This window comes from Hydra vulgaris, chromosome 01 (assembly GCF_038396675.1).
Source record: "Hydra vulgaris chromosome 01, alternate assembly HydraT2T_AEP".
Classification (NCBI taxonomy): Eukaryota; Metazoa; Cnidaria; class Hydrozoa; order Anthoathecata; family Hydridae; genus Hydra; species Hydra vulgaris.
In genome coordinates this window covers 70,630,987-70,655,843 of record NC_088920.1, presented here as the reverse complement: position 1 = coordinate 70,655,843, position 24,857 = coordinate 70,630,987, and the positions used below count along the sequence as shown (strand labels likewise).

At 26.1% G+C, this 24,857-nt stretch overlaps 1 protein-coding gene across 5 annotated transcripts in view; it reads left to right on the top strand.

The window, feature by feature from the left end:
• The window catches only part of LOC136075562 (uncharacterized), a 38,086-nt gene extending 15,455 nt beyond the window's left edge, over nucleotides 1–22,631 (top strand). For 4 of the 5 annotated variants that reach the window (XM_065789073.1, XM_065789070.1, XM_065789071.1 and 1 more), the window contains exons 3-4: nucleotides 7,159–7,209; nucleotides 17,903–22,631. In XM_065789073.1, the coding sequence (XP_065645145.1) occupies nucleotides 18,010–22,521 (4,512 nt within the window). In that variant the 5' untranslated portion in view covers nucleotides 7,159–7,209; nucleotides 17,903–18,009 and the 3' untranslated portion in view covers nucleotides 22,522–22,631. Of the gene's footprint in view, nucleotides 1–6,244; nucleotides 6,293–7,158; nucleotides 7,210–17,902 lie in introns of those variants that run through there. The other variant, XR_010636017.1, reaches the window with a different exon arrangement.
• The last annotated feature ends 2,226 nt before the right edge of the window (nucleotides 22,632–24,857 follow it).

The window sequence follows — 24,857 nt, the reverse complement described above, 5'->3', positions numbered from 1 at the left end:
TGTTTAGAAAAAATTAGCTTAGCAAATAATAAAAAAAAAAATTATTAAAAACATGCAATTCTAATAGTAAACATACTGCTAACGAAGAAAAATTTTAAAAAAAAATTGTTAACCCTTGTTTGCAAACTTAAATATTATTTTTTCAAAAAAATTATTTGTTAACGTTTTTAAAAAATTCACAAGTCTTTACAATATTTTGTTCTTCAATTACCACATAAATTCATCATCTAATAAATCTAAAATAACAAATGTAGCAAATAAGTAAGTAAGAAAAACATTACAAACAAAAAATGAAATTCAATGTACCCTAAAGAGAAAAGCTGTTGTGATTTCCCAGAGTAGTAGTTGTAAAATATTATTATTTCATGTTAGCTTTTACAAAATAATTTATGCTGGAACATGATTCCAAAATATTTATAGCAAAATCATGTAGTAAACAGCACTAAAGACAAAAAATCAAATTGATATAAAACAAATTGTATATATGGCAAAATAATTTGTATTGGCTTTTAGTGAATGATTAAAAGCAGTGATTTTTAATAAAATTACCTATTTACCATTTTAAACAATAGACACCAACAATAAGATAAGCCAAATGTCTATCAACTAAAAAGATAACAAAAAAACATTGCAGCAACAACATACAACAATAGCACTCACCATAAATAATATAATATGTATATAACATAGCTTAAGTAACATAACATTCATATATAACAGAACATAATTAACAATATTAAGCAAAATGTTATTAGAATACATTGTTATGCGTTTTTAGAATAATTAATAATAATACACACCATAAGTTAATATAATATGTATATAACATAACTTAAGTAAGATAATATTCATTATAACAGAACTTAAGTAACAACATTAAGCAAAATGGTATTAAAATACATTTTTATGTATTTTTAGAATAATTAATAATAAAGGCTTGAAAATAGCTAGATCTAAAGCAGTAATAGTTTGACACTAAACATTATCATGTAACCCTCTGTTATAAGTACATCACAAGGCTGGCAAAGTTGACAAATCTTGCTCTACACATTTACCAAGTCACAGCACTTTGAAAACACAGAAACAACATAATATAAACATATGTACCAACTTTAAACACAATAAATATGTTTAAATATGTATATAAGGTTAAATATATACCTCATACACATATTTAAACACATTTTTAAAAACAATTATATAACACACTTTAACACATACACAAACAATAAAAAAACACTTTACATTATTTTAAAAACACATTGATAAAACAACTATAAAGCACTTATTACCACATTCACATACATATTAAATAAGCATAAATGCAAACAATAATCGTGTGCAAACAAAAAATTTTAAAAGATTCAAAGTAAACAAAATATATATTTACAAACAATACTCTTTACCTTCTTTTTTTTTTTTTTTATAAGAGCTGTAATCTTCATAACAAAATTTAACCTTTACATACAGTAACATGTGACATGCCATGTCAGTGTTGGCACAAAATTTTAATTTTAATTTTTCTAAATTTTCTAAAAAAGAACAAAAATAGTTAATAGCATCACATAAATTTCAAAGTAGTAATAATCATTTTATGGATATAGCATTAGTATAAATTTAAATAACGTCTATACCCCAATTTTCCTTTTAAAAACTAAAATAATAAAAATAAAACTGCTAAAAGAAAAACTAAAACAAACAAAATATAAACGATTTAAAAAATTAAAATCCTTTCTACTTTAAATCCTTTCTACTTCATCTAATAAAAGTTTAAATCCTTTCTACTTTATCAAATAAAAATGTATATATAACTATTTTATATACTTTCTTCAATTATAATATGATCTTAACGATAATTATTTACTTTAGTATGATTCTTTATGTAATATATCTAAACTAATAATTAAATTCTAAAAGGAAAAAAGTTTTAACTCGCTTAAGAGATCTTTCTCTAATGACTGCGTGCATTTTGAAAACCCGCTCTTTCAAAGCCTAGTAACTAATGAAACGACGTTAAACGTTAAACGTTTCTGTAGCAATTATATTATAGATAATTTTAATTAAACATTAAAAAAAATAAAAATATTTTTTTTAAGTTTTCCTAATACAGTTATTAACCTTTTAAAACCAACGCACAGTGGGCCAGGTATATGGGAAGTGGTGGACAAAACCTAATTATTACCCAATTGGTCCACAAACCTATTTAGATATATAAATAATCATTATATATGAAATAATATTTATTTTTAACAAGAATATTTTAATTTTTAATAAAATAAAAGACATTTAATTGGCTTAGGTAGTAAAGAAATATTTTTTTCAATATCAACCTTTTTTAAAAATCAAACAACAAATTGTGTTTAGCTACAAAGAAAAAGAAGAAGGTGGAGCTGATTCCCTCAGCAAAGCCAAAACTTCACTGGGGTATTTTTTTAAACTCTTACCATTTTTTTTATGACACTTTCTTAATGATGTTATGACAGGATCACTAGATACAAGTAGCCTGTTAACTAGGTCACGATTTGTGTCAATTCTGGAAGTCTTTCTACTGAAATCTTCCCTAAACTTTTTAAAATCCTTGTTACAGGCCTCTTGGGCCTCCTCTGACATCAGTCCAATTGGCAAGTACTGTCTAGCAATGATGGCATGGCCATGAACTAAAATTTTGTGTACTGATTGTGCCATGTAATACCAGGAATACTTAGATATGTAAAGTTTAAGAGCAGTAATACAGAACTCTTTAAATTTGACAGTGTCAATTTCAAATCCAGATGATAAAGTGACTAGTATGATGTAAAAATTAAATAAAAGAGTTTCATCTACTTTCAAAATTTTGGCAGTTGATTGATAGTTTGCAAAGGCTCGTCGGGCAGTGTTACCATCATTACTGGTACCTACAAATTGTATATATGTGATAGTTAACCTGATGATTTATATAAAAGTATTTATGTAATTTCACTTACCAGATCCTCCACTTTTGGGAAATCCACAACTAGTCCCATTTGGTTCATAAATTCTGTCTGTATACGTTTCTTCACTTGCATAACATTTTCTTTATCTTCTTTAGCTCTAGACTGCCACTTTTGAGTTTCTAGTTTATATCCAATATGCAATACCATCTCAAAAAACCTAATCCAGGCATGCAGGCTAGAAAGACCATATTTCAATTCTAAATTATTAGAATTGTCCAATTTAAGCATCATTTCTAAGTTATTCATGTTTTTTGGAGACACACCACACACAGAGCAACGTTGAGTTGAGTTAGTCACATGAGACAGAATAGTTTGAATTTTGCCATCAATCATGGTCAGTTCAATAATACTTTTGACAACCAGTTCCTTTCCATTAAAAGTAAAATTAAAAACACCACATTTTTTGATTTCAGATTCTAAATATTTTGCTTCTTCTATAACAACTGCTTTGCTTTCATTTTGAAAAGAAAATCTTATTGGACAACAATATGCAGTAGATGATGGCTTTTCATTTCGCCATAATAGTACTTTTTTGTTATTACAGAACCCACTGAGTTCTAGTGGTGCTAAGCAGGTAATGAACAGAGATTCTTCTTTTTTTAAGTTACGATCTCCAGCTTCCTCACTACTAATTTGCTTGTACATGCTTTGCCCAGTAGCCCCATCAAACCCAGCCTTGCAACGCAAAGTCAACCGGGTCAAACCATCTAGCATTGTGCTGAAAGTCTTTTTACTGTATGTTTTAATAATTCTTGTAGTGGTACATGTGCTGAATAATCATCAACAAAGATGTTCTCTGGATAGCACTTAGCTTTGGACAATCTTATGTTGTTGTATGAAGGATATATATGGCAGTCACGTTCTTCAGCTCCATTTCTCATAAGTTGGTAGGTTGATTTTGACATGCCACCATCTATAAATAATGCCAGACCTTCATCAGGTGTATACTTTTTAAATTGACTAGAAGGTTCTGATATCTCAGCAACTTGCTTGGCAGCCTCATAATTATACTCATTTCTTAATTTAAGCCTTGCTGAGTGGAGCAACTCATCACTAGAAAAATTATTTATAATATCATTAAGTCTTCTCCTTTTGGTTTTGTCAGAAGCAACTTTAAAGGAACAACTTGGTCTTCCACCAATCTTATGTAATTGACTAGAATTATCAGGCTTAGATATATTATTAATGTATGTAGATTTAAAGTCCTGAGTCAACCAATTTTTATTTTTACTCTCAAACTTTATGTTTCCTCGGTTTGCATCCTTCCATTTCTTTTGATAAACTTTTAAAAATGCAGCACACCCAGTAGAACCCAAATTCATAGAGACTAAAATAGCTTCTACAGACAAAGAAAATGATTTATCACTCGGATTTAGTTGGTCATGCCGTATACGGTTATGGACATCACTTATCTTCATATCAACTACAAAAAAATTAATTTAAAATTATTAGTGCAACCACTATAAACTAATATAACATGAATATGGCCATTATTTTTATTTCAGATATATTTAATTAGGCCAGTACAATAAGCACAACACCTAATAATGACAACAAACCAAAAAATAGGTTTGTCGCGAATAGCATTTTACAACAATATATATTTTTTAAATGTTTACCAAACCTAAAGGGGCAGCTATGAGCAGAATAAAACAGCACCAACAGGCTGTACATATATTGTATTAACTTATTCTAACATTAATATGCTGTTCCAGCAGGTTCTAAACTATATGAGCCACTTTTAACATAATATTTTTATACTATAAACAAGAATTTTACCTTTATATTTCAAAATAAAACTGTGACTTTAATACAAGACCTTGGAATTTGTTATGGTATTTTTTGAAAAGCTATCAAATTAAATTTTAATAATATGTCAATTAATTTCGCATATGTTAAATAATTTAAAAGTTATTTGTTGTTATAGTTATGTTGTTATGGTATATTAAAAAAAAAAAAAAAATTAATTCATCATTATATTCAATTGTAAATAATAATTGTACATTTATGATGTATAATTAAACTACAAAAAATGTTTTAAACCATACATTATGCTCTTATAAATATAATGTACTAAGTAGTTGGAAGTATTTCAAAATTTTTTTTTTGAGGTTTTGTCTACCACCTGGCCCACTGTGCAACGCGACAAACTATAAAACTTTTATCTTTTCTAATGTTTTTATAATTTTAGGCAAACTCTTTTAAATGAAAAAAAATCTTGTTATCATTTAATAAAAAACTTTTTTTAAATCATCAAAAACTATTTATAAAAAAAGTTTATTGAAACGCATTTGTTGTCGTCATTGTTTATTATATTAAGAATACAAATTGTTTTAAAAGTATTACACTCATCATTAAAAAATACTTTTGAAATAAGTTTATTTTAATATTCTATGATAATTTATGTAATGGTGTTTTAAAACTTTATTTTAAAGCATTTAGCTTAGTGTAAATAAATTTTGTTAGAAATTATACATAGCATAACAAAAAAAAAAAAAAAAAAGAATTAAAAAAAAAAAAAAGAATTAAAAAAAAAGAATAACCGTGTTATGTTTTTGAATATTAATTATATAAATTCAGCAAAGAGTTTATTTGAATTGGTGAATGTTAAAAGGGCGGAAGTCCAACAATGTAAACTTTTAGGAAACTAAAAAAAACTGCATTTTCCCCCGTAATAAATTTGTGTTAAAGGTTTAGTTATTTATTTTTTTTCAAGGTAAAAAACATTATCCTTTTTAAAAAAAAAAAATTAAACCATTGACAAAAAATACTATGGGGGAAAATGCGGTTTTTCTTTAATTTCAGAAAGCTTACATTGTTGGACTTCCGCCCTTTTCATTCACCAGTTCATTTCAAAAATCATTTTTCATTAAAATCTTTTTTAACAATATCTTTCGATATTGTTAAAAAAATTCTTTTAACAATATCGAAAGATATTGTTAAAAAAGTTTTTTAAAAACATTTTTAACAATATCTTTCGATAATTTATATAAATTTTTTTAACAGTAAACATTCTTTAAAAGCAATTTCTTGCTTTATTACCATATACTTTATTTAGCGCATTTTTCAAACATTTTCAAAATTTTAGCCGTGGTTAAGTTGTCGCAAAAAAATTTTAAATGCGTAAATAGGAATAGAGTGCGATCTATTCTTTCGCCTTTCCTGTCCACAACTGGATGATGATGATGTTTTATTTTTTTATACATTTGATTTTTTTAGATTTTTTTAAAATGACTATTAAGTTAAAAAACTATTTCTTTATATTTTATTAGATGAGTTTTTAAACAAGTCTTTACATTCACCAAGTAACACTCTCAAATCCGGTCTTTACATTCACCAAGTAACATTCTCAAATCCGGCCTTGTATGGAATACTGTTGCCATATCTGGGGCGGTTCTTCTAATGATGCCCTTTCTCTTTTTGACAAGGTGCAAAAACGCATTGTAAACATAATAGGACCTGCTCTTGCAGCCAACCTCCAACCACTATCACATCGTCATAATGTTGCTTCTCTTTCTCTTTTCTACAAATACTATAATGGGCACTGCTCTAAAGAACTAGCATCTCTTGTGCCATCTACTAAAACTCATTCTCGTGTTACTCATTCAATTAAGTCTCATCCTTTTTCTGTGACTGTTCCTAAGTGCTCCGAAAACGCTTTTTCGTCTAGTTATTTTCCTCGAACATCAGTTCTTTGGAATTCGCTTCCTTCATCTTGCTTCCTGATTCATATAATTTGCAATCCTTTAAGTCATCCCTCAATCGTTATCTTGCTCTACAATCTTCATCTTTTTTCTTTCAGTAACTTCCAACTTTAATTAGTGGCTGCTTGCAGCCTTGTTGGAAGCGAAGATGTTTAAAAAAAAAAAAACACTAGCAAAAGGAATTCTTCATTAAACAGCAGTAAATATATAATATGTACTATAATAACATGTTAATGATGTGGAGGTATTTTTTGATTATTAATTTAACTTCCTCATCCAATTCTCTGCTTACAGAAAATTTTGATGATGATGATGATGATTTTTCAAATAAATTTATCTGCTCACACAAAAAATTAATGACGAAGATAATGATTGTGATGTTAATTTTTTAATAAATTATTTTATTTTAATGTTTTTTTTATACTTTGAGTTTTTGAATAGTGTTATACCAATTCGAAATATATTTCTGTTTATTTAACCAGGTGGGTTTTCCACAACGCCTTCAGTACTATCAAAAGATGTTTCGAATACAGGTAATTCTTAATTAAAAAGTAGTAAATAAAGAAAACAAATAATAAAAATAATAATGAGAAGAATTATCATGAATATGTTGAAAAATATGATCGAAATGATGATGATTGCAATGATCATGATGATTACATTGATTGTGCTAGTTTAAATATTTAATGTAAAACTAAATGATAAACATTTGGATGTAATTACATTTAGATATAAGTTCAAAAATTTAACTTATAACTAAACTTATCTATATTTTAACTTATCTTATTTAAATTTATCAAGTTTTTTTGTCAAATAATCCAGTTTTAAGATCTCTAAATATTTTATATTTAAAGGTCTCTTAAGTATATATGGTAAGGATTGGTCAACTCAATACCGCTGTTCAGAGAAAAAATCAAGTTTCTAAATGTAAATAAAGCATAAAATGTTAAAAACATTAGGCTCACAAATATTAAATATTTTTAACTCCATAAATAACGGTTTGAAATAAGTAAAAGATCCTCAAAAGTTATTAAGTGGATTGCATGTGTTCTGATGGTGATAAAAGCATTTCAACTTACATTTTTCGGTACTTCTCCAAGCTATGTTGACAAGCTATATTGGCATGAATAAATGAGTAATAAAGTTGGTTAAAGCTTTTTTGTTAAAATATACTACTTTTATATATTTTCTAGCAAATATAGTTAATATAAGGTTTCTATGTAATGTTCTCGTTTAGAAAATGTTTCTAAAAATATCTTTTTATTTTCACTTTATGTTTTTTTTTTAATTTATTTTATATTTTCCTCAAGTGAATGTGAATTTTCACATTTCAGAGAAGAATGACTTAATTTTTTAACAAACTTTCTATTTTCCCTATATTCTCCAACCAGTGATGTCATTTTCCATTAAACTTAAGGAAGAAAATAAAAATTAAAAGATGATAAATTTTGAACATAAAAATTATTCATCTCTTAATTTTTATGTTCAAAATTAAGACAAAAATACCAGAATTATTTCACATAAAATGACAACATAATGTGTGGAATATTATTAACAATAAATCAAATAAATCTCACTTGACGTTTTACAAAATTAAAAATATTCAGAAGCTTTAACTTTGAAATTAGCTGTAACAACTGCAAACTATTCATTCATTATGTTAGTGCAAAACAGAAAAATGCTGATAAACCAGCAAAGCAGAAATATGCATAAAGCGAGTGAAGTATGCTTGTATTTTATATAAGTACTTTGTATAAGGATATAAGTATAATGCTTATATTTTATATAAGTACTTTGTATAAGGATATAAGTATAAGGAAGACTGAGTTTTACTGTTAAATCAACAAGTTTTATCATTACCTAAAAAATTTAATTACAAATATTTTATAAAAAAACCATATAAAAGTTTATTATTTTTTCTGTCCCAAACTTTTGAGCGATTGTGATTTTATACTCTCGTTATAAGCTGAGCGAGTGTTGTTTATCGCACCTAGAAGGTTTAAAAATAACGTTTACGGTCGTGTTTCGCGAGCGCGGCGTGATCGTGCCTGCTTCATAACTAGTCCTGTATATATAGAGAGAGAGATAGAGACAGAGAGAGGTCCTTATTGGTTATACTTTTGACTAATAACTTTAATTAGGAGTTATTTCATAATTTTAAATCAGATTTAACAAATTATATTTTTTATATATATAAGAAATATGTAAGTTAAATAAAGGAGTTTTAAATTTTTGATATTTTCATAGTCCAAAACTTAATTTTTTTTTCTTCTCTTTCTTTACTTCTTTGTAATTTATTTTTTTATAATTTTAAAAAGAAAGTCTTATATTTTTATTTATTAAGTTTTCATATTTCATGTGTATTATTAACAATTATAAAAAGTAGAAGAAATTTAGCTCAGAATTAGCCTCACTTCATACTAATCCAATATTTTGTAAATGTGTAAACAAATTTCTGCGATACATATTTTGTATTCACACATCTATTATTATTGTCACAAACAACTGCTTTTTTGATTATAATTATAATATTTGAATTCAGCATAATTGAATTGCTATACTTTTGATAAAATCATAACATTTATAATACTTGGTATTTGCGGTAAGAAATAGAAATAGTCTAAATAATAATGATTTTCAGTTTACTTATATACTTTGACCGGGTGATACATAATTTTGTCTTATTTTTTTATTATTATTTATAAGTTAAACAAAGACTGTGAAACCAGTGCACTTAAAGCTTTTAACATTTGGTTGTGGATACTCGAATGCAAAATGGGGGGTGGTAAGCATTTAAAAAATGACGAAATAGCTTTAATCAAAGCATACAAAGGTATAGGCTTATTTAATCAGGAAATTGCAAAGAAAATTAAAATATCTCCAAAAGTAGGTTATAATTATTTCAAGATAGGGATTAATTATGTAGCATATAAGGGAAGTTGTGCAAAACGTAAAATAAACAGGTTGTAAGTGATGCAGCTGCTCAGCGTATGACTGCGTCTCGAATTTGTGCTGATTTACATAACCCTTATTTATTCATCAAATGTTAAATAAGTAATTAAGTGAAAATTTATTTGTACTTAAGTACAAATTCACCATGTTTTACAATTGAATTACACCGTATCAAGTTTTATTGAGAGCCCATCATCCAATTATTACACTTCAACCATAAGGCACAAATTTGGCTGAGCTGATTACAATTAACTAAAATTCATACTAAAAGTATTCTTCTTGCTATGAAAAAATTTATTTATTATTAATAGTTAGTGCAGTAAAGGGCACAAACAAGAATTTACATCAACTTTATTTAAACTTGCCTACAAAACAACATTAACAACATCAAAAATAAATACATGTTGTTTCAGTAAAAAAGTACTGCTTTTACCACTAAAAGTATTTAAAAATACACGTCTTTTTTGAAATAGCACAATTTACAATTCTTCATAAAAAATAAGTTTTTGTTTTATTAATAAATATTTTCTTATCAAGAATTAAATTTTTTTATTTATTAAAAACATAAGCAATTTGTGGTTTTGATTAACAAGCTAGTTTTATTTATGAATGACTTAAATGTGTTATTTATAAAAGTCTTAAACTGTTATAAACTGTCTATATAAAATTTTATAAAAAACAGTTTTGTATATGAGCCACTAAAAAGACACCTCAAAAGTTTATACAAACAACAGTAAATGAACGTATTGATAATTAATACTCTGGTATAATTCAGAAAACATTGCTTTACATAGCTGAAACAGAAAACTGCTAGTTCCAAGACAAGTAAATTGTCTTATTTATCATCAACACAACTTAGTATTTGAAAATACATTAAAATTTTTCTAATAAAGCTTCTTTAAATTAGAAATCAATAATATTAGTTAATTATATTAGTATTAGTTAGTTATATTAATATTAGTAATTTTACTGTAGATTATTAATACATAGTTAATCAACATATTTTTATATTTGAAATGATAATCTTCTTTTCTAGATATTTATTTTTGTTTTTGTGTTGTTTATTAATCCTTTAATTTAACCTTTTACTGTTGATTTGGTTTTACAGAATTGGCAATATAAAGATTTATAATTTTAAGTAAATATGTTAAACTATAAATTGCTTTAACAATAAATTTATATAACATCAGATCTTTTTATTTTTTTAAACCAATTCTTAAATGTAACTTTTGTCATTTTATCATTTTATTAAACTTTGTTTCTTTTGTTTTACAAAACAATTCTTAAATTTTATTCTTTGAAAAGGTATAAATTTAAAACGCTAAGCGATATATTTACATATATATATATATATATATATATATATATATATATATATATATATATATATATATATATATATATATATATATATATATATATATATAGTTAAAATCAATATTTAGAGAGGGAAGAATTGATGGAAGTGCCTTTTTTTGTTGCTTTGAATGAAATAAAATATATTTAGTTTTTTGTATGTTTATTGATAACTTATAAGCACTGAACCAAGTTTTAAGTTGTTGAAGCTCAAGGTTGACTTTGTCAAAAAGTTCATCGATAGAAGAAGATTTTTAATATTGTATTGAATATGTTTACACATATTTACCGATATAATGTACTGATCTGTAATTTTTTATATGTTATTTTTATTATTTTTTTTTTTATTTTCTTTAATTTTTTTTTTTTCTTTCTTTTAACTTTAAATTCTTTTTAAACCTTTAAATTTTTATTTTTTTTAAAACTTACTAATTTCACTCTTTTATATAATATTGGAAGATTTTACAAAGCGGCTTGATGATAAAACATTTTGATTTCTACTTACCCCAGTCAGCTTGTAATTATATACATTTGTTTAAATTTATAGATAACATTTTATAGATGACGAAATAAATGATAATAATAAAAAATAGTTTTCTTAAGATTTCCATCTCGTAGCACATTCTCACATCTTCCCCTAAAATATATTCTATAATGTATACTGACGATACTAACAGGGGCGTCCCAAAGATATTTTAAAGGTAGAGGGGGTGACGCATTTGTTTTTTGCCAACCAAGCCCGAAAAAAACTTTTTTCCTGACTATGACCGAAAAAAAAAAATCCTTGGTAGCTGACATTTGCTAACTGTGAACAATAGATCCAAATTTGCCGGCTCTGGATACAAACTTGTTGTTCAATCACTCCAATCAAAATACTCTGTTTAAAACTAAGAACTTCAAACTCAAAAATTTTAATCTCTGGTTTAAAGCAAATAAATTTCGTTTTTTCTTATACTTTTATTATATGAAAACCTATGTAAAATTTCATTACGTAAAATAAAAATGTTTATAAATAAATAAAAATAAGATTTTGACCATATATTTAAATACTTTTCGTAATAAACACGTATTTGTCTTTTTTATTGCAATACTTTTATTGTATTTCTTATTATAAAGACATATATTTACTTTGTATATATGTATTTATATATTGCATTTACATAATATTTGCTCATACATTGATTCTGACAATAAGATCTGACTTTTTTTATTACATATAAGTTTATTACATAAGTATTTTTATTACATTTTGGATCTTCTTTAGATTTATATATTTAGTTTATAGATAAATTTTTATATATATATATATAAATTTTTTTATAGCGCGAAAGTTCTTTTTATGTCTTGTAAAATTAAGGAACGTGTAAAAAAGTTTTAAACTTGTAAAATGTTCTGATGATAAAATCGTCATTATTTTCATTCACAAATCTTGTTTGTTTTTGTAAACAAGCAAAAAAACAAAAATATATTCCATAATATTTGTTTTTAATGGAAAAAAGTATTTTATAATAATACAAAATTAATATTACATTTATTTAAGGTGGTACATTAAAAAAAAAAAATTCAGTAATATGATTTAAAGTTATACTTTTTTGGTATGGTATTCAAAAAAAAAAACAAAAAAAAATCTTTTGTTTATATATATTAAAAAAAAAAGTATTTTCATAATTAGTAATTTTTGGGCAAAAAAGGGGGTAATTACTATCAAGAATAACTTTAAAACAAAGAATACCTAAAAACTCAAAGTTGGTACTTGTAATGGTAAAATTAAGTAGCACGTTCTGGCATTTAAAAAGATATATCATAAATATTTTACCGATATTGCTTTGAGACATTTTTGATTTTTAATTTATTTGTAAATAATAGGGCAAACTTTAAAAACAGTAATAAAAGTTAAAATTTCTTTTAAATGTCAGAACTTAAACAATGATTACTTAGGAGCAGTTGTGCAAAATTTTAAAACAATTTTTAAAACAAATAAAAAAATTTTAAAACAATAAAATTTTAAAACAATTTTAAAACAATTTTAAAACAAATTTTAAAACAATTAAAACATAATTCACAACCTTCAACAGAAAAAAAATAAGACAATTTGTAAAAGCAGTAAATAAAGAAAAATGTCATATAAATAGTATATAAAAATTATTCATAACTCTCTTTTTTCATAAATGTCACCCTCTTTTTTATTAGTCTTATCATCAAACCGTTTTCTGTTGGCTCTTGACTTTTTTCTTTGTCTTTTTCCTGAATCACTTGACTTTTTATTTACTTGATTAATACGCAATTTGTCTTTTTGAGTTAAACTTTGTAATTAAACTATATGAGAATCAATAATTAAGTTTTTACAAACTTCCAAAATACCATTTGATCCATTGTTTAATAACAATACTGCTAATGCTACAGCAGTCTTAATTATATTTAGACCAAAATAATAATGTTCAACGTTTCATTACCGGGTTTCGCATTCATTTAAAACAACTATGACATTCATTTAAAACAACCATGACATTAATTTAAAATATCGTAACAATCAATTAAAACAATCGTGATTTTCAATCAAAACATTTAACGTATGCGCAACCTCAACATTCTATATTACTCAAAAAAAAGGTTTTGTTTGCATATTTATTTATTAAATATTATATAAATTTATTTTTGATTAACATCATATTAATTTACTTTAATTTAATTGAATTTATTTTAGTTTTAAATGGTTGTCATAATTGCTTTAAATGGATGCAAAACCCTGTATGTGTGTATGCCTTACTTACAAAATAAACCGAGAGGCTTGATGTTGACAGATATGTATTCTATAAAATAAGAATAGGGCAATGGTGTACAGCAAATATACGAGCCAAGAAATATTAAATGGAAAAAAGTAAAACAAATATGGCATCCATTTTAAATTAAAATAAATTCCGTTATATTAAAATAAATTATAACAATAATAATAAAAAAAAATTTATATAATATTTAATAAATAAATATATAAATAAAACCTCTTTTATTATATAGAATTACCTCTTTTATAATATAGAATGTTTAGATTGCGCATGCGTTAAATGTTTTAATTGGAAATCACGATTGTTTTAATTGATTGTCACAATGTTTTAAATGAATGTCATGGTTGTTTTAAATGGACGTCATGTTTGTTTTAAATGGATGCAAAACCCGGTAACAATTTGAGTCTGAGTCAAGATCTTTCCGAGAAGAAAAAAATATTGGTTCAATTTGGTTAAAATAAAATGTCTTTGCATTTAGAAGTATTGTTTAATTTATCCAATTGGTACTTTCACCAAGATTCAATGGTACGAGGGCAAAATTTATGACCGTCTTCAAGATCATCGTTTGCTGAACAATGATGTATGAGTGCAGCAACATTCTTTTTGACGCCATATATATATCACCTTTATTTTGACGAATAGCCATGCCATAATAATTCTGAAGCGTGTTCATGACTTTATCAGTCTTTCTTCCCTTATCAGTTAGTCGCTTACTGTTACTTAATAGTTTTCCCTTGTAACTTTTAGTGCTCTCAATTGTGACCCACTTTTCTAAACATGTTCCACACACTCACTCTTTACAATTTTATATACAGGATAAGAATCTGCATTAAATATATTTTTAAATAATTTACTATCACCATCACCTTAGTATTTTGTGTATCGTAACCTGTTTATTCTGACAGAATGTTTAAACATTGTAAGTGCACCAGCTGATTCCATTGCTCCAGCACTTTCTTTATGGATAATGTTAAAGCTATGTAAAGCATGCCAATTATTATAGGCTAGAGATTTTTATTTTTGACTCCCAGAACTTGCATCCTATATAGTTTTTGAACAGTGTTAGGTATCAACACATTTATGGTTAGCAACAACAGTCACCACATCATTCACGGATAATTATCCGCATTTCTGCCATGTACCGTCTACACTGACAGTTACATTCCTTACTGTACTGTCTTGTCTTTCACAAACATGGGCAAATCAATTTGAATATTGTTTACTATGCATTCTTGTGATGCCATTAACATTGAACTCTGGGCAGCTTTTACATATGCCACTTGGGAATTAGCTGTAATACGATTGCATGAAGTTAAATTCATTAATGGTGGCATTTTAATAACGCTGCAAAATGTTCTTATGCTGGTTAGACCTTTGCCAATTTCTTCAAATGCCACTGTCGCACATATGCTAATATCACAGATTTTTCTCCCATGCTTATAAATAATATTATCCTCATTTTGATCTTTAATTGTTTTAGAGGTAAAATACTCTTTTGACCAATTTCAAGCACCGAATAAAAATCAAATGAGAAAATCTTTTCTTTGCAGAAATGTCATGCTTAACACTGTATTTTATCAACAAAGACTAATCAGAAATATATTAAACATATATATATATATATATATATATATATATATATATATATATATATATATATATATATATATTCTAAACTTCCAAAGTTCAAAAATCTAGTTGCGCAAAAATAATCTGAGAATTCTAGAGATATGAGATTATTTATTGAGTTAATTTTAAACCACGTCATTTTTTATTAAGGTCAAAATTTGACCTTTATAAAAAAATGGTGCGAAGGTGCAAAAGACGGGCTAATTTTTATTTTAATAAAAACTTCGCCAGTCTTTTGCACCGTCGCATTAAAAAAAAAATTATAACAATTTAAGGTATTTTAAACCCTGATCTTTGTTTATAAAATAAGAAGTTTTGTTAACTGAGCAAATCATTGAGCATTACTTAAAATGAAAAACACATCCTCACCCACTGGGTTTGAAATAGTCAAAAAATTTAAGAAAGCTATTATCTGACAGGCAGTTTCTTGATTAAAAGATTATCCTTTTTTTCTTCTTATAATGATTGATGGAACATTGCATTCATTGTATTCATTAAAAAAGGTATGTAAAACAAGATTAAAAATTCTAGAAAACATATTTTTTTCTTTTGCTACTCCTGCTACAGGTTCTTGCATGATGTCACATGATGTCACATGATGTTGCATGATGACTTTGAGAACTCATTAATTAAAAGACTAAAATAATAGATCTAAGTAGATAAAATGATTAAAGTTTTTCCAGGTTAAGTTTACAGTTTTTTTTACCAGGCCTTTTACAATATTTTCATAAATATGGTAAAAGGCCTTTTGCTATAATTTCTATACATGATTTTCCATTTTTTTTATCTTTCAGTCAAACTTAAGTTACGCATTAAAAGTTTCAAAATACGCCTTAGAAATATCTTTAAAAAATAAACTTCGAAGTTTGTGACAGTCGTAAATAACTTTTGCGCTAATGAGTCAGACCCAAACTTGGGTTTTTGAGTAAAGCATACATAAAGCATACAAGATTACATTCTACGTGAAAAATTTTATCTTTTCAAAAAATAAAATACTTCACTCAAATAATCCAGTAACATAGTCAACTGAGCTGCGTTTTTAAACACCCCGGCTAGACTTAAAGCAGTTTCTTATTTAAATTACTCTTCCACTTTGCATAAAAATTATATGTAAAATAATAATAATAATAATAATAATAATAATAATAATAATAATAATAATAATAATGATAATACTAATAATAATAGTAAATTGAAATATGTTGACTCAACCAAATGTTACACTTGCTACACTTTAATTCCACCCTGCAAACAATATTTATTGTCAAACCTCTAAATGTTGGTCTAGTAATTGTTTACAAAGTTAAAAGTTTCCAAAGTTAATATCTTGTTGAAAAATAATCATAACGTTAGCAAAATGTTCAAAACATATTAAAACAACGTCTAAGAAGTAATATAAATATAATGACCTAATTTTAATGTTGAGAACAGGGGGAAAATTAGTCTTAAAATAAGCAACAATATTAAGGCATTTATCAACTTTCAAATGAGGTTTAAATCAGGTTAATTAATTATTCTCTTTCTAGGTGTTTCTAAGTGTTTCTCAAAAAATCGACCTAACTTTAACATCAAATCAACGGAGAATGTTTACTGGGTACATGATCACTTATGACTATAGGAAATACGTACTAGTACATCTTGACATTTCATTTAGAAATGAAGGCTATATGGTTTAATCTAGATTTGCAAATTTTCTTATTTAGAGCCTCAGAGTAAAACGAATTGGCAGTTCTAGTGCATAAGTTATCTGCACTTCAATTTCCAAGAGTTTAATAGTATGCAATGATACAGAGTACAAAAGTATACAATGGTCTGAAGGTGTATCGAGAAATCATTTTTCTGTACTTTAGCTAAAGTTTCACAGAATGTTTACTAAAAATTTTTAAATTAAACTCATAACCAGAGTAAACTGTATATATATTACATTTATTAACTAAATAAATTATGCAATTTTTAGAATTCGAAACCAAAAAATAATAATATCTATATATATAAATAATCTATATACATTAAAAAAATGATAATTATATGAAACTTAAACATTTACACTAGGGGTTGGTAAAACACATGCTTTAAAAAATATTTTTCTCATGATCCGAAATCTAAACTTAAAAACTCAGTTTAGAACTCAGAAATTTAAATTTAGTGCAAATTAAATTGTATTTTTACGTGTATTCTCTAGAGTAACAATAATTGCTTGACGTTTTTTCAAAATGTTAAGCTTACAAAGTACATTGAGTTTTTTTTACGAAAACTTTTTAAAATTTGTAAAATAGTTATAGCATAAAATGAAACTTTTTCAAATTTTTTTTTTAAAACTATTATTATTTTATATTTTTAAAGACTTTTTTGAGTTCGACATATTACGCTAATAATAACGCGCTGTATTTGAAAAAATAGAAGAATTTCTAAAAATTGAAACATTTTAGTAAATAAACGATATTAAACTTATTTTAATTGAGATAATAAGTAATTATAATAGATCTAATCATACGTATATTTTTAGGTTTTCAACCTTTATCAGAAAATTTATTTTCACGCGAAAAACTACTTTGTGAAATTCAACAATGTTTTTTACAAGATGCAAATAAGTCAACTTTAGTATTATTTGGAATGTCGGGCGTCGGAAAGACACATATTGCCAGAAAATATTGTGAAATGTCTTATAACTTCTATAAAAACTTTGTTTGGATTGACGCAGCATTTGGAGTGTTACAAACTTCAATGAGAAACCAATGTCAAATATTAGGATTTGAAGTTCATGATTCGAAAGGTGAATATTTTAATATAAAAGTGATTGTTGAAAAAATTCACAACTATTATAAAAATGAAAAGACTTTGTATATTTTTGACAATGTCGACGATGAAAGTGTTAAAAATTTATCAATGTACATTTCAAGAAAACCGAATTCATTCACGTTGATTACCACCCAATGGAGAACGTGGTCGAATAATGTAAATAAAATGCTAGTTGATGTTTTTTCTTCTGAAGAAGCATTTTCTTATGTTCAAAATGATATTAAAGAAAACACAGATGAAAACATAAGAAACCTAATTAAAGAACTTGGTTATCATCCGTTTGCAATTACTCAGGCAATAAAATATATAAATATACATAAAATTTCGATAGAAAAATATATAGATCGATATAGATCAAAACCATCAGAAATATTAGACAATAATAACTTTCCAACTGAAGAAGAATCTAAGTCTGCAATAAAAGCAATTAACTTAGTTTTAATAAAATTAGAAAAAAATAAACCTTTTCTATTTAAATTACTAAACTGTTTATCTCATTGCGACGGTCAAAACATCAGTCAACAATTTATAATCCAAATATCAAATCACATGGAAATAAATGATGAATCTTTAATAGATGAAACCATTGGATTACTAATAAGTTATTCTTTACTAAACTGTTTTGAAGATAAAAAATATTCGATACACGAACTTACACAGTTAACATGTAAAAGTTTTCAAAAGAGAAATTCAACAACAAATACATATCTTGAGTTAATCGAAAATTATTTTAAAGTTGAATTGAATAAAGTAAAAGATCACGTGGATTACGGAAATCATTTTGTTTTTCATTTTATCTACATGTTTCGTAATAATGGAAAAAAAGTATCGGAAACCTTCTATCATATGACTACTTCTATTCAAATATTATTATCAAGTAAAGGTTTATTTGAAGAAGCAATCGAAATATTAACAGTAATTCAAAATTTTAATACAGAGGCTTATGGCAAAGATAATGAATTCACGTTTGAAACAAAATTTAATATCGCAATCTGTTTGTACAATATGGGAAAATCTAACGAAGCTTTAGAAATTTATTATTTTGTTGATAAAATAAAAACTGAAATTTTAGGTATCAACCATCCGTCTACAATGTCAACAAAAAATAATATCGCAACCTGTTTGAACGAAATGGGAAAATATAACGAAGCTTTAGAAATTTATTATTCTGTTGATAAAATAAAAACTGAAATTTTAGGTATCAACCATCCGTCTACAATGTCAACAAAAAATAATATCGCAACCTGTTTGAACGAAATGGGAAAATATAACGAAGCTTTAGAAATTTATTATTCTGTTGATAAAATAAAAACTGAAATTTTAGGTATCAACCATCCGTCTACAATGTCAACAAAAAATAATATCGCAACCTGTTTGAGCGAAATGGGAAAAAATAACGAAGCTTTAGAAATTTATTATTCTGTTGATAAAATACAAACTGAAATTTTAGGTATCAACCATCCGGATACTATGGGAACAAAATGTAATATTGCAAGCTGTTTGAGCGAAATGGGAAAATATAACGAAGCTTTAGACATTTATTATTCTGTTGATAAAATACAAACTGAAATTTTAGGTATCAACCATCCGTCTACAATGTCAACAAAAAATAATTTCGCAAACTGTTTAAAGCAAATGGGAAAACATAACGAAGCTTTAGAAATTTATTATTCTGTTGATAAAATAAAAACTGAAATTTTAGGTATCAACCATCCGAATACAATGTCAACAAAAAATAATATCGCAACCTGTTTGAGTGAAATGGGAAAATATAATGAAGCTTTAGAAATTTATTATTCTGTTGATAAAATACAAACTGAAATTTTAGGTATCAACCATCCGGATACTATGGTAACAAAATGTAATATTGCAAGCTGTTTGAGCGAGATGGGAAAGTATAACGAAGCTTTAGAAATTTATTATTCTTTTGATAAAATACAAACTAAAATTTTAGGTATCAACCATCCGTCTACAATGTCAACAAAAAATAATATCGCAATCTGTTTAAAGCAAATGGGAAAACATAACGAAGCTTTAGAAATTTATTATTCTGTTGATAAAATAAAAACTGAAATTTTAGGTATCAACCATCCGAATACAATGTCAACAAAAAATATTATCGCAAACTGTTTAAAGCAAATGGGAAAACATAACGAAGCTTTAGAAATTTATTATTCTGTTGATAAAATAAAAACTGAAATTTTAGGTATCAACCATCCGAATACAATGTCAACAAAAAATAATATCGCAACCTGTTTGAACGAAATGGGAAAATATAACGAAGCTTTAGAAATTTATTATTCTGTTGATAAAATACAAACTGAAATTTTAGGTATCAACCATCCGGATACTATGGGAACAAAATGTAATATTGCAAGCTGTTTGAGCGAGATGGGAAAGTATAACGAAGCTTTAGAAATTTATTATTCTGTTGATAAAATACAAACTGAAATTTTAGGTATTAACCATCCGGATACTATGGGAACAAAATGTAATATTGCAAGCTGTTTGAGCGAAATGGGAAAATATAACGAAGCTTTAGACATTTATTATTATGTTGATAAAATACAAACTGAAATTTTAGGTATCTACCATCCTGATACAATGTCAACAAAAAATAATATTGCAAACTGTTTAAAGCAAATGGGAAAACATAACGAAGCTTTAGAAATTTATTATTCTGTTGATAAAATAAAAACTGAAATTTTAGGTATCAACCATCCGAATACAATGTCAACAAAAAATAATATCGCAACCTGTTTGAGCAAAATGGGAAAATATAACGAAGCTTTAGAAATTTATTATTCTGTTGATAAAATACAAACTGAAATTTTAGGTATCAACCATCCGGATACTATGGGAACAAAATGTAATATTGCAAGCTGTTTGAGCGAAATGGGAAAATATAACGAAGCTTTAGACATTTATTATTCTGTTGATAAAATACAAACTGAAATTTTAGGTATCAACCATCCGTCTACAATGTCAACAAAAAATAATATCGCAATCTGTTTAAAGCAAATGGGAAAACATAACGAAGCTTTAGAAATTTATTATTCTGTTGATAAAATAAAAACTGAAATTTTAGGTATCAACCATCCGAATACAATGTCAACAAAAAATAATATCGCAACCTGTTTGAACGAAATGGGAAAATATAACGAAGCTTTAGAAATTTATTATTCTGTTGATAAAATACAAACTGAAATTTTAGGTATCAACCATCCGGATACTATGGGAACAAAATGTAATATTGCAAGCTGTTTGAGCGAGATGGGAAAGTATAACGAAGCTTTAGAAATTTATTATTCTGTTGATAAAATACAAACTGAAATTTTAGGTATTAACCATCCGGATACTATGGGAACAAAATGTAATATTGCAAGCTGTTTGAGCGAAATGGGAAAATATAACGAAGCTTTAGACATTTATTATTCTGTTGATAAAATACAAACTGAAATTTTAGGTATCTACCATCCTGATACAATGTCAACAAAAAATAATATTGCAAACTGTTTAAAGCAAATGGGAAAACATAACGAAGCTTTAGAAATTTATTATTCTGTTGATAAAATAAAAACTGAAATTTTAGGTATCAACCATCCGAATACAATGTCAACAAAAAATAATATCGCAACCTGTTTGAGCAAAATGGGAAAATATAACGAAGCTTTAGAAATTTATTATTCTGTTGATAAAATACAAACTGAAATTTTAGGTATCAACCATCCGGATACTATGGGAACAAAATGTAATATTGCAAGCTGTTTGAGCGAAATGGGAAAATATAACGAAGCTTTAGACATTTATTATTCTGTTGATAAAATACAAACTGAAATTTTAGGTATCTACCATCCGGATACAATGTCAACAAAAAATAATATTGCAAACTGTTTAAAGCAAATGGGAAAACATAACGAAGCTTTAGAAATTTATTATTCTGTTGATAAAATACAAACTGAAATTTTAGGTATCAACCATCCGGATACTATGGGAACAAAATGTAATATTGCAAGCTGTTTGAGCGAGATGGGAAAGTATAACGAAGCTTTAGAAATTTATTATTCTGTTGATAAAATACAAACTGAAATTTTAGATATCAACCATCCGGATACTATGGGAACAAAATGTAATATTGCAAGCTGTTTGAGCGAAATGGGAAAATATAACGAAGCTTTAGACATTTATTATTCTGTTGATAAAATACAAACTGAAATTTTAGGTATCTACCATCCGGATACAATGTCAACAAAAAATAATATCGCAAACTGTTTAAATAATTTCGAAAAACAGCTAACAACAGAACAGAGTTGGTTAATTATTTGATTATTATTTTAGTTTCAATATAATAATATCTATGATTTATATAATTTTAATGTTATAAATTATAATCATTTATTAAATAATATATAAGTTTATCTGTTAATAAAGTATAATTGACGAATGTTTTTCTTTAAAAGTTAGAGAACTCCTATTTAGTTCGTTTATATAAATTCTTAACTTTTATTAGCATTCGAACAGTGCGTTTTCAAATAAGTAAAAAACGTTTGTTTATTTCTTTGTTCATCGCTGTAAAATTTTTATATTTTATAAATTGTAAGTAATATTAATTATAACTTTAGAGATGAAATTATTGGGTTAAACTTTTTTTATAAAAAGTTTCAAGAATTATGGAAGCAAAGATTTTGTTATTACAATATTTTATATATATATATATATATATATATATATATATATATATACTTATTTGTATATTTTATATTATATATATTATATATATATATATATATATATATATATATATACATATATATATATATATATATATATATATATATATATATATATATATATATATATATATATATATATATATATATATATATATATGCTTATTTGTTCAAAGTATAATTAAATATAAAAGGTGATCTAATCAATTCGATTCCATCCGGAATTATAGTATGCAATATTTAAAAAAAACGTTACTTGATATAACTTATAACTCTCACGATAATAATTTACTATATGCTAATGATGATGATTTTATACTTTTGTTTCTTCATTTAAACTTAAAAAAATAATAATTAAAATGTATTATTTAGTAAAATTTAAATTTACGTTTTCTTTTTCTGTTAAAATAAATAATTTCTCGGTTTTTGTTATTCATAACAGATGGAGTCGGGTGTAACTTTTTTAGGAATATTTTTTGTGTCCCTTGTTTAATTTGTGTTACTTTAGTTAGAGTTGTTAGCATTTTTATAAATATTATAAAATTAGCGGCAGAAATCTTAGAAAATATAAAAGTGGAGTTTGACGCCACTTGATCACTTTGCCCACTTAAATTTTTTTGTAACCTCCTCCTAGAGCTTTTTTGATACTTTCTCTAAGAAAACATTTTGTTAACCCCCCAAAAAACATTTTCCTCCATGGTTAAATACTATCAAGCCGCTATTCTATGGAGAAATGAAAACGAATAATATGATAGCAAAAAAAAATTTTTAATTAAATTAATAAGCAATATTACGGAATCGTCCTTGCTTGAACTGAGCAAAAGCGTACATGACAAGGAATATAATAACGTCTACTGACCCAGTGCCAGCTGATCGGGAAATATTTATTTGGATACCTCTCCTGTGTTTTTTTATTTGTGACCACTTCCCGATAAATGCCGATCACTGACAGATCTAAAATTTATTGGCAAAAAAAAGTTGGGTGTCTGCATAAAATCCTTAAGGTGTTACAGCTTGAAAAATATCTTCAGTATTTAAAATATTTATTTCATCGCTCGAGTTACGGCACGAACCAGCAAGGCTGTGGAACATTTCTTCGAAGAAGTGGTATGGTAACATCCCATTTAAGTAAAAACGGTTAGGTCAACCATTTATTAGGATATCTAATTTTGTGATGTTTATTTTAGCGTTTGACTTTTCAGGCTGTATTGCAAAATTGTTGATACGATTTTTTGAGTGAATAATTTAGACATTGGTATTCAATAACTACAAGATGACTCGAAATCACAGTTTATTGGAATATAAATTCTACTGTAACATGTACATTAACAATTCCGTTATTGACATTAACTTATTCAGAGATTAGTCTAAAGCGAATAATTTGGAAAGACGGCCTACACTCTCCAACCATTTCTTTTAGTTTTACTGAGTGCGTTATTTTACCTAGCAACACAGCAACATATCTAGGCAATCCAAGAAGAAGATTTAAGACCTTACGCTTTGAAATTGAAAAAAAGAGTACTAACAAGTTTGGGAAACTCAAAATTTAAACCGACATTCATTACAACCATTTCAACTTACTTAGCAGCTTCATTTTAAGTTGGCAAAACAAGTGCAACTTTTTTGGTTTGTTTCATTTTCTTAAGTCTGGTCCATGTCAACGTCACGGAGGTTTTTTAATAATTAAAGGAAGTATCCAGAAGTTTCCAGAAGCATTTAGAAGCTTCCAGAAGTTTCCAGAAGAAGCATCTGGAAGCATCCAGAAACATTCAGAAGCATCAAAAAGAAGCATTTAGAATTTTCCATAACAGGTTCACACAGGTTCATTTTACTATATAAGAGACATGTAAATCGACATGTAATTCAGTCAGTATGTGAAAGTCAATCAGTCAGTATTATCAAGACAGTTTATCGAAGTGAGTTTTATCGAAG